General features: G+C 60.4%; 5 protein-coding genes across 5 annotated transcripts; 2 read left to right on the top strand and 3 right to left on the bottom strand.

Moving 5' to 3' along the window:
- Positions 1 to 1059: 1059 nt before the first annotated feature.
- On the bottom strand, positions 1060 to 2276 carry TTF2_1 (transcription termination factor, RNA polymerase II; the record flags this gene model as incomplete). Its single annotated transcript, XM_028636004.1, has 2 exons — positions 1060 to 2147; positions 2246 to 2276. 2 exons carry the CDS (start codon positions 2274 to 2276, stop codon positions 1060 to 1062), a joined length of 1119 nt encoding a protein of 372 aa, XP_028497766.1.
- Positions 2277 to 2577: 301 nt separating this feature from the next.
- Positions 2578 to 6169, bottom strand: RAD5 (DNA helicase rad5; the record flags this gene model as incomplete). The annotated part of the gene is made up of 3 exons (XM_028636003.1): positions 2578 to 2674; positions 2727 to 3812; positions 3861 to 6169. 3 exons carry the CDS (start codon positions 6167 to 6169, stop codon positions 2578 to 2580), a joined length of 3492 nt encoding a protein of 1163 aa, XP_028497765.1.
- Positions 6170 to 6512: 343 nt separating this feature from the next.
- D7B24_001781 (uncharacterized protein) lies at positions 6513 to 7690 on the top strand (the record flags this gene model as incomplete). The annotated part of the gene is made up of 2 exons (XM_028636002.1): positions 6513 to 6643; positions 6709 to 7690. The coding sequence occupies 2 exons, from the start codon at positions 6513 to 6515 to the stop codon at positions 7688 to 7690; spliced, it is 1113 nt and encodes a 370-aa protein (XP_028497764.1).
- A 556-nt stretch (positions 7691 to 8246) lies between these two features.
- Positions 8247 to 8913, top strand: D7B24_001780 (uncharacterized protein; the record flags this gene model as incomplete). The annotated part of the gene is made up of 3 exons (XM_028636001.1): positions 8247 to 8270; positions 8335 to 8366; positions 8619 to 8913. The coding sequence occupies 3 exons, from the start codon at positions 8247 to 8249 to the stop codon at positions 8911 to 8913; spliced, it is 351 nt and encodes a 116-aa protein (XP_028497763.1).
- Positions 8914 to 9389: 476 nt separating this feature from the next.
- DCUN1D4 (DCN1-like protein 4) lies at positions 9390 to 11607 on the bottom strand (the record flags this gene model as incomplete). Its single annotated transcript, XM_028636000.1, has 5 exons — positions 9390 to 9825; positions 9885 to 10059; positions 10117 to 10205; positions 11187 to 11216; positions 11588 to 11607. 5 exons carry the CDS (start codon positions 11605 to 11607, stop codon positions 9390 to 9392), a joined length of 750 nt encoding a protein of 249 aa, XP_028497762.1.
- Between the last annotated feature and the right edge of the window lie 247 nt (positions 11608 to 11854).

Below are 11854 nucleotides of genomic sequence, written 5' to 3'. Positions count from 1 at the left end.
GAGTGTGTGGGAAGCGTATCATGGTGGTCCGAAGAGGGGATCAAGATGGGTCGTGTTGAGGAGATGAAGTGCCTGTGTTGCCTGTGTTCCGAGGCTTCGGGACATGACTATGAACCCTCCGAACCAATCAGGACAGCCAGCTGTCGGATGCTCCTGCCTTATGCGTTTGGAGTCTTGCTTAGTCATTCTCCGGCCCGTGCAACTTCCCATTCAATCCATGCACTTCCCACTTTGGCATCTCACTTTGGCATCTCGCTCGGCTAGGGAATCCCGTGTCCCATCCATTCAAGAAAAGCCCAATATGGCAGCCATTCATGATGGTCGATTTCGACGATGCTTTTGCTGTGGTTCCTCGTCGCCAAGTCTTTGCACTTCAGTTTTCTCCATCGGGTCGGCCAGCTGCTGCTCGCCTTTTACCCGTCAACAAGCAGCGATGTTAGCAAAGAGGTGTGCCTTTCGCCGACTCGGCGGTTTTCCGAGTGGAAAGCCAGGTCTGATAAAGAATCGTCTTCGAGTCGGCTCTTGTGGTTTCATGTAGATCATTTACATTGACGGCTGCTTCTCCGGTTGTGATCTGGACACTCGATGTCAAGAGCCGGGCCGTATTTGACATGACCTCCTCGGAGGAGTAGAGACGGCTTGCTATATTTTTTTGCGCATCCGGTGCCCTCTCTACAGCTCGCAAAAACAGGAGATTGACTCTCCCATGCTCAGTTGTCACTCACTGGGTGGTGCCGCAGAGGCAAACCCGCGTATAGTGCTAGCATGATAGTGTTGTATGAAGAGTCTCAATGGCTTGCCAAAAAGCCAGGCGAACTGTGAGTGCGCTGCAGCGATCAAGGGCTTTAAATAGTAAGAAGTAACTCAAATCCAACGCCAAGCCGACTTTTCGGAAGAAGAAGCATATGACCTTGGGAACAAACCTCCTAGCTAGGCTTTGTAGGCACCAGTTCCCCTTCTTATTCTCGGGGACTAGACCTTTCCCTCATTCGACCTTTTGAACCACAGAATCGTATAGTCAGTAGATTACTAGATACGAGGTCACCGAGCTCTCCCAGCTTATCGCCCATGCTCCTGTCTCCTCCTCGTCCGCCCCCGACTGACCTCAGGCTCCGGCACCTCCTTCTTCCGCCTCTCCTTGTGCTCGCCGCCGTGCCTCCGCCGGCCGCGGCCCTTCCTCCCCTCGACCTCCCTCATCTGCCCCAGAACACCCCCAATAGCATCCTGCAGCGGCGTCGACGCCGCGACGAAGAGGTCGTAGTACGCGCACTCCTCATGCCCCGGCCGCCCAGCAGGCCTCTCATTCATCCCGATGAGCGCCTCCGACATGTCCTCCAGCCTGACGCGGAGCTCCTCCATCTCAAGCGCCGGCCCGCGCCGCCTCTGCCGTCGATGCGCGTCGCCCTCGTGCTGCCCCCGCCGATGCCTCTCGTGCTTGCCACCGTCGTCGTCTCGGCCCCGGTGTCCGCCGTACTGCCGTCGGTGACGAGACCGCGACTCGGACGACGCATCCCGGTGCCGTCGCTGCCCCGTGTCGTGTCTGTGCTTGTCGTGTCTGTGCTTGTCGTTCCCGTTCATGCCGTTCCTATGCTTGTCGTTCCCGTCCTTGTGGTTCCTTTCCTTGCCGTTCCCGTCCCTGTCGTTCCCATCATCGCGATGTCTACGCCGCACCCCCCCTCCCGCCGTCCGCCCCTCGTCCTTCGCGCCCATGATCTTGGCCAGGACGACCCGCCCCAGCCGTTCGAGCGCGTCGCCGTCAACAGCCGGCTGGCCCTCCTCGCGCCTCTTGGTCCCGTGCTCCGACGCCAGGTACCGCTTGGCCGCGTACTCCATGCCCTTGTGCGCGAGCAGGAAGAGGAGGACCTCGAGCTCGCCGTTGTGCTGCCGCTGCTGCTGCTGCTGCTGCTGCTTGTCACCGTGAGACTTGTCGCGGGACGGACGCCGCTCGGGCGTCTTGGTCGACTTTGGGCGGCTGCGGGCTATCGTCTTGAGCAGTGGGAGGATCGTGTCCATGTCTTGGTCGTGCGCGCCGATGGAGCTTTTCTTCGATACCGGCGGTCCAGGGTGGTGTTTCTTCTTTGTCAGGTGCGTTGGTGCGAGGGGCGCATTTCGGCGACGAGCTGAAATAGAAATAAGAATTAAAAAATCTGGCGACGTCTTAGGATAGGTAGAGAAGGAAGGAACGGTTGTTGCCAGCTTGTTGAACGCGGTCGTGCGTTGCTGTTATTCACAGACGGGTGTTCACTGCAATCGCCCATGGGCGAGACACTCAACATGTGCCAGGGGTCAGGTGATGGTCACGCATGCGCCGGAGGAGGACTCCAGACCGGCCAGAGTGACTCGGGCGCCCAAATGCTCATGTTGGCTCGTGGCCTGCTATCTAACAATATGTTGCCGCGTGCCGCGGGCCCTCCCAAAGTACCGTAACGCCTCTCTTGATGCTGTACATGCCGTGCGCGTTGGCCCTATGATCTCTAGGGCATGCTTTTCTTCCCTGGACCAAAATTAATAAAAAAAAATGCAACAGACCTCGCACCGAGGTTTGGAAACCGAACCGTCATCTGCTCGTGAGTGTGATTAATGCGACGTGACTTCGTAGTCGAGGAGGGCCTTGATGTCCTCGATCCGCTGGTGCTTCTTCTCTTCGTCGCTCATCATGCCGAGAGACGTTGCCCTGGTGAGGTGGTCAGCTACAATCAACGCAAGCAAAAAGGCGGACGACGTACAAAAACTTCTTCCGCTCCTGCACCTTGAGCATCCTCTCCTCCACACTTTGCTCGACAATAAAGCGATACACCTTGACTTCGTCCTCTTGACCCATGCGATGCACGCGGTCAATGGCCTGCGCCTCAATGGCAAAACTCCACCACGGATCCATCATGTACACGCGCTTGGCGGTCGTCAGGTTGAGCCCGACACCGCCAGCGCGAAGACTCAGAAGCAAAATGGTAAACTGGTTGGCTTCCTGAAATTCGTTCAACACGGCCGCGCGGGCCTTTTGCGCCATGGTGCCGTCGAGCCGCAGGAATTTGATGTTCGACTTGGCCAGCGCCGGCTCGATCAGAGTCAGAAACGAAGTGAACTGGCTGAACACGACCGATTTCATGCGGGGATGCTCGCGCCTCAGTTCACGGAGGGCGCTGATCAACGCGACCACCTTGGCGGACGAGCTGTTCTTGCCCACGCGCTGCAGGCTGATCCGGGGCTTCTGGAACATGTCGAGGTCGCTGTCGTCACGCACCACTTCGAAGAGGTCGCGGTAGTTGATCTCGGCTCGGCAATTCGGGCACGTCGGGACCTTGTGGCGGTCTGTCTGATGCTTCATATAGTCCAACAGACACTTCTTGCAGGCCGAGTGCCAACAGCCCCCGGTCACCGTCTGCTCAATCATGGGCTCCTCCGAACAGATCGGGCACTCGCTCGCTTCTTCATCGCGAATCTGGCCGAGGACGTGTGCACCGAAGGCATTGGGATTCGTCTCCGTTTCTGACGTGTCGGCAGAGAAGTGCTCGATGAGGACATTGAGATCCATGTCATCAGCAAGGCCCGCCGCCAGATCCGCCGCCGCGCCAGCCTCTTCCTCGTCGGCAACGACATCCTTGTTGCGGACAAGAATCGGGTGGCAGCAGCTCTGCCGCAGCCGCAGGATCTGGGCAAAGATGCTGGTGAACGACTTCATGACGGTGCCTGCCTCCATGTTCTTTGAAAAGGCCTGCTTGGCGCGCAGGAAAATGTAGTCGTAAATGCCGCGCTCCGCCTCGCCGAGCTTGACACCGACGATTTCGACCTTCTTCGGCGGTAGGGGCACAAGCCTGACATGGTTAGCAAAGTCGGCCGAGTTTGGTCATTTGAGCACGTACGGATCGCCGTTGGGCGTCTTCATGTCCTTTGTCCGTCGCAACACCAGTGGCTCTAAAACAGTCTGAACAACGTCGAGCGCCCGCATGAAGTTCTTCGACTCGAAGGGCACCGTGATAAAGGTGCGCCAGAAGGAGAAGTTGTTCCATGGCTCCACGCGTAGGAAACGCACGAGACTGAACAGGTCCTCCAGCCTGTTGACGATGGGCGTGCCGGTCAACACCCATCGATGCTCGGCCGCAATTTCATAGCAGGCCTTGGCCGTCTTGGACTGGCGGTTCTTGATGTTGTGGCCCTCATCCAGAATCACGCGGAAGAAGTTGAGAGAGAAAATGCCATTGTGATACGCCCTGTCGCCTTTCTTGTTCGCAAGCTGGGTGAACTCTGACAAGATGACACCGTAGCTGGTGATGACGACATCGGGCGCTGAGGCAGCGCTGGCTTCGCAACACAGAGCCTGCAGGTTGCTGTTTGCCTTGTCGGCCCCGTAGTACATGAGAGTCTTCAGAGATCCCTCCTTGGACGCCTTCTCGGCCTCGCTCTGCCACTGTGCCAGCAGCGACATGGGAGCCACGACCAGCGTAGTGCACGGAGCCTGCAGCACGTTGTTTGCGCTCGACGTCAGACGCGGCAGATCAATCATCGACTCGAGGTTCGTCTTCGGAGCCTTGGCCTTGAGAGAAACCTCGGAGCGGTGCGTATGGACCAACGACAGCATCTGGATCGTCTTGCCGAGACCCATCTCATCGGCGAGGATGCCACCCAGGCAATGCTGCTCCTGTGTGGGAAAGTCAAGCGAAAGGTCGCCCGAGTAAGGGTTGACGTAAAAGTTGGGCTGTCCCTCGACCTGGGGCAGATCCTTGTCGTCAAAGTCTTTGGTTGGCCACGCATATTCTTCCCACAGAGGGTGCATGCTTGGCTCGCGGTTGCTCTTGAGGTCCTTTTCCTTGGATATCATCCAGTGCAGCGCCTGTTTCTGGTACGGGCGAAGGCTCATGGCAAACGTGTCCGCAGGCTCCGCTTCTGGTGTGTTGAAATCAAAGGATTGGGCCTTCTTGTACAGGGTGTCGAGCTGGTCCTGCTCAAGCTCTTCGCCCTCCTCTTCGTCGGACTGTGGCGACGAGCCCTGGTCCTTTGCGGTTGCCGCAGCCGTGGCCTTTGCCGTCTCCTTCTCTTTCTTTTCCTCCATTTCCGCAGCCTGCAATAGTTCCTGTCGTTTCTGCTTCGAAGATGCGGCATTGGACTGTATAGGATCGAGGTTCACCTCTTGAAAGAGGCGCACCAAGGCAACTTGGCGCATGCGAAGGTCTTTTTCCTCCATCGACTCCCCCTGGTCGAAGAAGGCCGTCGACCTGTTGTTGTCCTCTAGTTGAAAGGCCCTGCTGTGGAAGGCAGTGGCGAGAAGCGAGCACCGCAGCTGGATGAAGATGGTATCGTTGGTCCGCAGCGTGTCCGGGGCGTAGACGACGGTGCCCTCAAACTTGCACGCGCGCTGGTCGATCAGGGTGGACACCCAGCTTGCCGTGTCCTTGACGAGCCTTCCAATCTCGGTGCCGCTGCTCGTGGTGAACCGCACAATGGTGTCATCTCGCTTGGCGACGGCCGCGGCGCTGAGCTTGTGCACGGTGGCGGCCCCTTTGGCGGAGCGAGGGGCTTTCGGCAGCTGCATCTTCTTCCGCTCAATCTTGACCACGTCGCCGTGCTTCAGCAGGTTAGTACCGCTCCTCGTGGCCCAACCCTCGACGCCGAAGGCGCCCACATAGCGTGATTCGGGCATGGAGCGGCGGGTGACGGGCCTTGGCGAGTCTTTGGGCGTTGGCTCGGGCGTTGACGACATGTCGGCGGGTGGTGGTCGAACAAAGGCGTTGATGGAGGGGTTCTTCTTCTTGAAATCCTTCCAGGTGCCGTCGAAGTACATGTTGACGGCTCTTTCGAGGTTATCGCCGCAGTTCTCACGAATGATGCTCATCGTCTCCTTCGCCACCTTGGCGCCGACGAAGCTCTCGAACATGTCCTGGTCGAAAGAGACGGCAGGCTCCTCCCGATTGGACTCGAGAGGGGCAGACCGATTTGATGCATCTTGGATGGACTGCTCCACGAGGGGCCCACGAGCGGGTATCGGCGAGGAAGGGAATGCCGGAGCCTCTTCGCTCTTGATCTGCGATGACCCAGCGTTGGGCGGGCTCTGAAAGAATCGAGTCTTCTGATGGGTGGGAGGCGTGGGCAGCACCGGGCTCGAGAGGTGACTGCCTGTATCGTCTTCGGGATCCGCAAAGAAGCGCCGCCGCTTCGTTGGGGGCTCGTGATCCATGCTGCGCTGGATGTCGGGTGTGGTCAGCTGGGGCACGCAAGTTCGTGGGGGGGGAATGGGAGACGCGAATGACCCCAAAGCGCGACTGATGATCGCGTCGGGTGAGCACGTGACGGTGCTCCTGGACCAAATTCCACTTTAGCTCTCTCTCGCTCTCTGCTGGCATTTTGCAGTGCAGTTCCCGCCTGTAGCAGCTCGACAATGGTCAGCATCATGATCATTAGGTAAGCAGCGTCCCTGCGACGTCATTCCCGATTTTTCGAGTCGAGACGCGGCTGCCCCAGGGTCTAACTCTTTCGTCTACTCCTCGAGCGATGGATCACGCAACGAGACCCGTCTCCTGATGAATCGCCCACAACTTCTCAGCCATGGCCTGAGGAGGCTCCGGCCTGTTCAGGTTCGATCAGGGACCCGCGGCATCGTCACAGCCGCCGACGTCGACAAGGCACGAAAGTACTGCCAGCGGCAGCTCCAGTAGGATGACAGGTCTGCCTCGCCTATACTTCATCCAAGGCTGACGAACACGCTCTCAGACACAGCGATTATGACGCCCACCTGATACAACGAACCCTCCCGGCGCACGTCCGCGATGCGTACCTCGCTCTTCGCACCTTGAACCTCGAGCTCGTCCGGCTGCCCGAGGTGGTCACCAACCCGACCATCGGCGCCATGCGCATGCAGTTCTGGCGCGAGTCCATCGATAAGACCTTTGCCGGCAACCCACCGGCCGAGCCGACATGCGTGCTCCTCCACGAAGCCATCACATCGCTGCAGTCCCGCAGCAGCGGCGGCGGCAGCGCCCGCGCGGCGGCGACGCAGACGAAGTTCTGGATCCAGCGCGTCATCCGCACGCGCGAGCGGCACATGGACAACCGACCCTTTGCGACGCTCGCAAGCCTCGAAGAGTACGCCGAGAAGACGTACGCGACGCTCATGTACGCGACGCTCGCGGCGCTGCCGGTGCAGTCGGTGCACGCCGCCCCCCTCGCGAGCCACATTGGCAAGGCGGCCGGCATCGTGGCCGTGCTGCGCGGCGTGCCGGTGCTCGCGGCGCCGCAGCCGGCCGTGGCCGCACCCGACGGCAGCGCGGCGCAGGTCGGGCGCGGGCGCGACCCCGTGCTGCTGCTGCCGCTGGACGTGCTCGCCGAGGCCGGCGTGCGCGAGGAGGACGTGTTCCGGCGGGGGCCCGAGGCGGCGGGGTTCCAGGACGCCGTCTTCGCCGTGGCGACGCGGGCCAACGACCACCTCATCACGGCGCGGGAGATGCTCAAGAACCTCCGGCTCGGCAAGGAGGCCGGGCACGCGTTCGAGCACGAGGGCGAGGAGGGACACGTCTACGCGGCCGGCGAGAGCGACGCCGTGCGCGACATTCGGCAGAGCTTCAGCGTGCTCATGGAGGCCGTCCCGCCGCAGGCGTACCTGACGAACCTGGAGAAGGCGAACTTCAACCCGTTTGCCGTGCGCGCGAGCTGGAAGCTGCCGTGGAGCATCTGGCGGGCGGGGATGAAGCAGCAGATTTAGGGAGGATCAGCCGATGAGCAGCCGAGGAGGCATCGAGGCGCGAGACGAGGGACACGTGACTGATGACCAGCGGCGTAGCAGGCGATGCGAATAGTAGCGTCACGAACGCAGCACGCAGCACGCAGCACGCAGCAGGCGATGCAGAGAGGAGCATCACGGGCGTCAGCATCACTGCACTGCTTGGCCTATGGCGCGGAGATGTCCATGTTGGTCGGGGTACCGGCAGGGGAAGTCGACGTTGGCAGGCGAAAATGCTGGCATCGGCAGAATGCAGCACCTGCGTGTACATGGATGTAAAACTAGCACACAGCCGCAATGAGGCCGAACCATGTAATTCTACGACAATCACGCTGATCGTGATTCAGTTGGTGATGCTGCTGTTCGAAGCTCTCCCAAAAAAGGCCAGGGGTCTCGTGCACTGTGCCGTTGTCCGTCCAGAATCGTCATCGCACCGTGGCCCCACCCGAAACGCCGAGTCTACCAAAATTTAGGCGTCGCCGCTGGAACCTCACCCCTGGATCCTCGACCATCACCAAGCATCAATGTCGCCGCCACCATGCTCTACGAACTCATAGGAATTGTACGTGCGCTTCTGGACCGTCATTGGCATACAGCGAGGCATCGAAAAAACTAACCGTCGCCAGGTCCGGCCCGGCCATCTCGCCGAAGTCAAAGAGTACGCCCCTGATCCCATGACGCGATGACCCGACGCAGTTCCTCCCATTGCCCTCGAGCTGCTGCTGCTGCTGCTGCTGCTGCTGCTGCCTCCTTTCACATGCCATCAGAAGAACGTACAGCGAGGAGCAGGCGTGCAGCAGGAGCAGGTGTACCATCAGAGCAGGCGTGCCATCAGAGCAGGCGTGCCATCAGAGCAGGCGTGCCATCAGAGCAGACGTACCATCAGAGCAGACATGCTAACAAGCGCCAGGATCGCCCTGACAGCCGGCCAGACGATCCTCCGCAGCGGCGGCGTCGTCCGCGGCCTCGCCAACTGGGGCGTCTTCGCGCTGCCGCGGCCCATCACGCGCGCCCAGATGAAGCACAAGGAGGGCCACTACTTTGTCATGCGCTACGACGCCTCGGCCCGCGCCCACCAGACCATGCGCTCGACCATCAGCCTCGACCCGCGCGTCATCCGCAGCGCCCACGTCAAGGTCGGCGACGGCAAGCTCAGCAGCATGGCCCGGTTTGGCGCCATCAAGTGGGACGTCCGCGACGAGTAGGGGGAGGCGGCGGGAGGCAGAAGCGGCATGAGGCGGGCGAGGAAACGGGGCACTCGACACGATAGGGAGGCGACGCAATCACCCAGTCCCGAGATCAACATACCCAGGATGAGGAGGGCTGTAGGATACGAGGCCACCCTGGCCGGCAGGTGTACAACAGAGGGACACATTCATGAGCCGATTTTGCAGTGCGTCCCGCGCTTTGATCGTGTGTGTCTTGCTATGTACTGATGCTCTGTGTGCTCTCTGCCTGTGCTGAAGACGTTCGCCGGAGCGGGCCCTGGAAACGCTGCATACTACATGCTCCGCCGGTCATCATCTTCAACGCATCCCTTCATCGTGAACAGCCCCGACGGCGTTACGCCTCACCGTTCCTCCTCGCTTCTAGTTGTCCTCCGCCGCTCGCCAGCTGGCGTACGTGCGCGGCCACTGGCAGACATGCATACCGAATTCTCGACCGGCCTGCGCGACCCACCCTACGCATCCGTGTCCATCGTCTCCGGCTTGATTCCCTTCTCTTCGCGGCACCACGCGACAAACTCGTCAAGGACGCTCGGCCACGCGCCGTCCTCGCTCCAGAAGGACAGCGTCTCGTCCTCCAGGGACTTGTAGGCAAACTCGAGCGTCATGTTCCACATGTCCTTGTTGACGGAGCGCGTCCACTTGGCGGCGAGGAACGAGTTCCACAGCTCGAGCCAGTTGTGGTTCTGTGATGCCCACTGCCAGCCCGGCGGCGCAAAGAGCGTCTCCCAGTAGATCTGGGCGTACTCGAGGCTGATGGCTTTTTGGTCCTGTTCCTTGGCGGCGATGAACGTGTGGCGGTAGACCTTCTTGAAGAGGGCCTGGTCTGTGGACAGCTTCTTGACGAGCGACTTGATGTGCTTGGCATGGTCCTTGTTCGTCGCTTGCACTCTGGGATGGACTGTCAGCGGACAACGATCGATCGGCGACTGGCTGAGGCTCCGCCTTACCCCGTGGATTTCCAGCCGTCGACAAAGCCTTTACGCGTTATCTCGCCCACCGCCGGGGCCTGGACAATCTCCATGACGACGAGCAGCTCGGCATTCTCAGGGTTGACGCCCAGCGTCTCGGTGAGGTAGCTCGTCGTCGAGTCGATGCCCATGTGATCCTTGTTGTCGGACGACCCTAAGGCGCAGCAGTTAGTGGCTGCTCTTGCTCAGACGCGCATCATGGCCGCCGTACCTCGCAGCGAGTCGAAAAGCTTGTTTAGGTCGCCTTCGAGGGGTGAGGGCGTCCCCGCGCCACTGCCTCCATTGCTTCCACCAAAGAATCTGAGAGACGGGTCAGTCCATGGCCCGATGAAGCAATTCCGCAGGACGCCATTCGAGCACTCGCGCGTGTGGCGCCGGCCAGGCTGGGCGGTCTTCCATCCAGTGAGGGGCGGGAAAAGGAGAAGGAGGGGAGGGGAGGGGGGGCCAAGGGTAGTACACAGATCGGATCTTGTCCTTGTCCTTAGTCCCGTCGCCAGGTTGCTGTTTCACGTCTGTCTTCTTTTTTGAGGACCACAGACTCAAGCCCCTAGAGGGCAGAGCAGTCTTCATGCCCTTCCAGCCCATCCTCCTTGCTGGCACGGGTGCACGAGCGACGATGGCGATCAAATCCGGGACATGGAGAGTCCTCTGCGTGGCAAGCAGAAGGGCAAGCAGAAGGGCAGCAGCAGCAGAGGTGGGAAGAATCAAGAGGAGATGGTGGGGTGTCGATGAGCAGCAGCGGGACAAGCGGACAATGGACAAGCGGATAGCGGCAGGACGAGAACACGATGCAACGGCCAAGGTCGACGGTGTGGGCACAGGTCGGGAGACGATCCGGGGGGGGGGGGGGGGGCCAAAGTAGAGAGGGTGTGATGGTCAGGCTGAATGGGGTAGGTTTGGGGTAGTGGTGGCATCTCCTATTGGAGAGACGGCCGGCACTTGCGAGGGCCGATCGACGTCCTTTGTAGGCGGTCTTGGTCTTGCGGTTGGCCCTGGGGGTACTACTGCGGCCCTGGGGGTACTGCGGTCCTGGGAGCTCCTGCGGCCTGGGGGTATTCTTGGGGGCGGTCCTGGGGAGGGGTCCCTGGAGGCGGCCCCGAGGCGGTGCGTCGGATGAATGCCCCCCAGGTTCGGCGGCATCAGGTGGCAGGGCAAACGGTTTGTTTCAGAGCGAGGACTCGACATCGGCGGCGGTTCGGCCTTTCTCTGCTGCGCTGACGACGGAGATGCCCAAGGAGGAGGGCGACCCGAGAGTTGCAGTCGACAGATTGAGCGGGCGACTCCACAAAGCGCGCCGGGAGGTCATATACGCTGCAGCAAATTGTCCGAGAAGGGCCGGCGCACCCTGGAGGCCGGTCGGGGGGGCAGAAGCGAGGAGCTCGAGGCTGGGGGCGCTGTGCCGAAAGCGAAATGCAGAGGCCAGATGCCGAGCCGGGTTTGGATGGCATTCCCAATGGATCGCATTGGATCGCACTGGGTCGCATTGGGTCGCACATTGGACCGGAAGAAAGGAAAAGGGCGGATATGTGGAGAGGGAGAAAAGAAGCAGATAGAGAGAGAGAAGAAGAAGCAAGGAGAGGGGACTGTTGCTCGCCCGAAAGGACCCGGAGCCAAGGGCGAAAGAAGCCGACGGAAGGAACCGATCGATAGAGGGGCCGACAGAAAGATAAAGGCCAACTTACGCATCTATGGCATCGTTCATCTTGTAGTTTGCATTCTTGAGGTACTGCAGGCCATCACGGTTAGCCACCTGAACAGAACCATGCGATGCAGCACAGCGTTTCCCCCCAGCGCCACAATGAGGCCTCTGCCGCCTGATGCCCCGAGGCAAGACGCACAAAAGAACAAGGACGCCGTGGGCAAGAGACATGCATCGCATCGAAGTTGCGGCCAGAAAGAGAGAGAGAGAGAGAGAGAGAGAGAGAGAGAGAGAGAGAGAGAGAGAGAGA

Source organism: Verticillium nonalfalfae (genome assembly GCF_003724135.2).
Source record: "Verticillium nonalfalfae strain VnAa140/NRRL 66861 chromosome Unknown scaffold_14, whole genome shotgun sequence".
In the NCBI taxonomy this organism is placed as follows: domain Eukaryota; kingdom Fungi; phylum Ascomycota; class Sordariomycetes; order Glomerellales; family Plectosphaerellaceae; genus Verticillium; species Verticillium nonalfalfae.
This window is presented reverse-complemented; position numbering and strand designations above follow the sequence as displayed.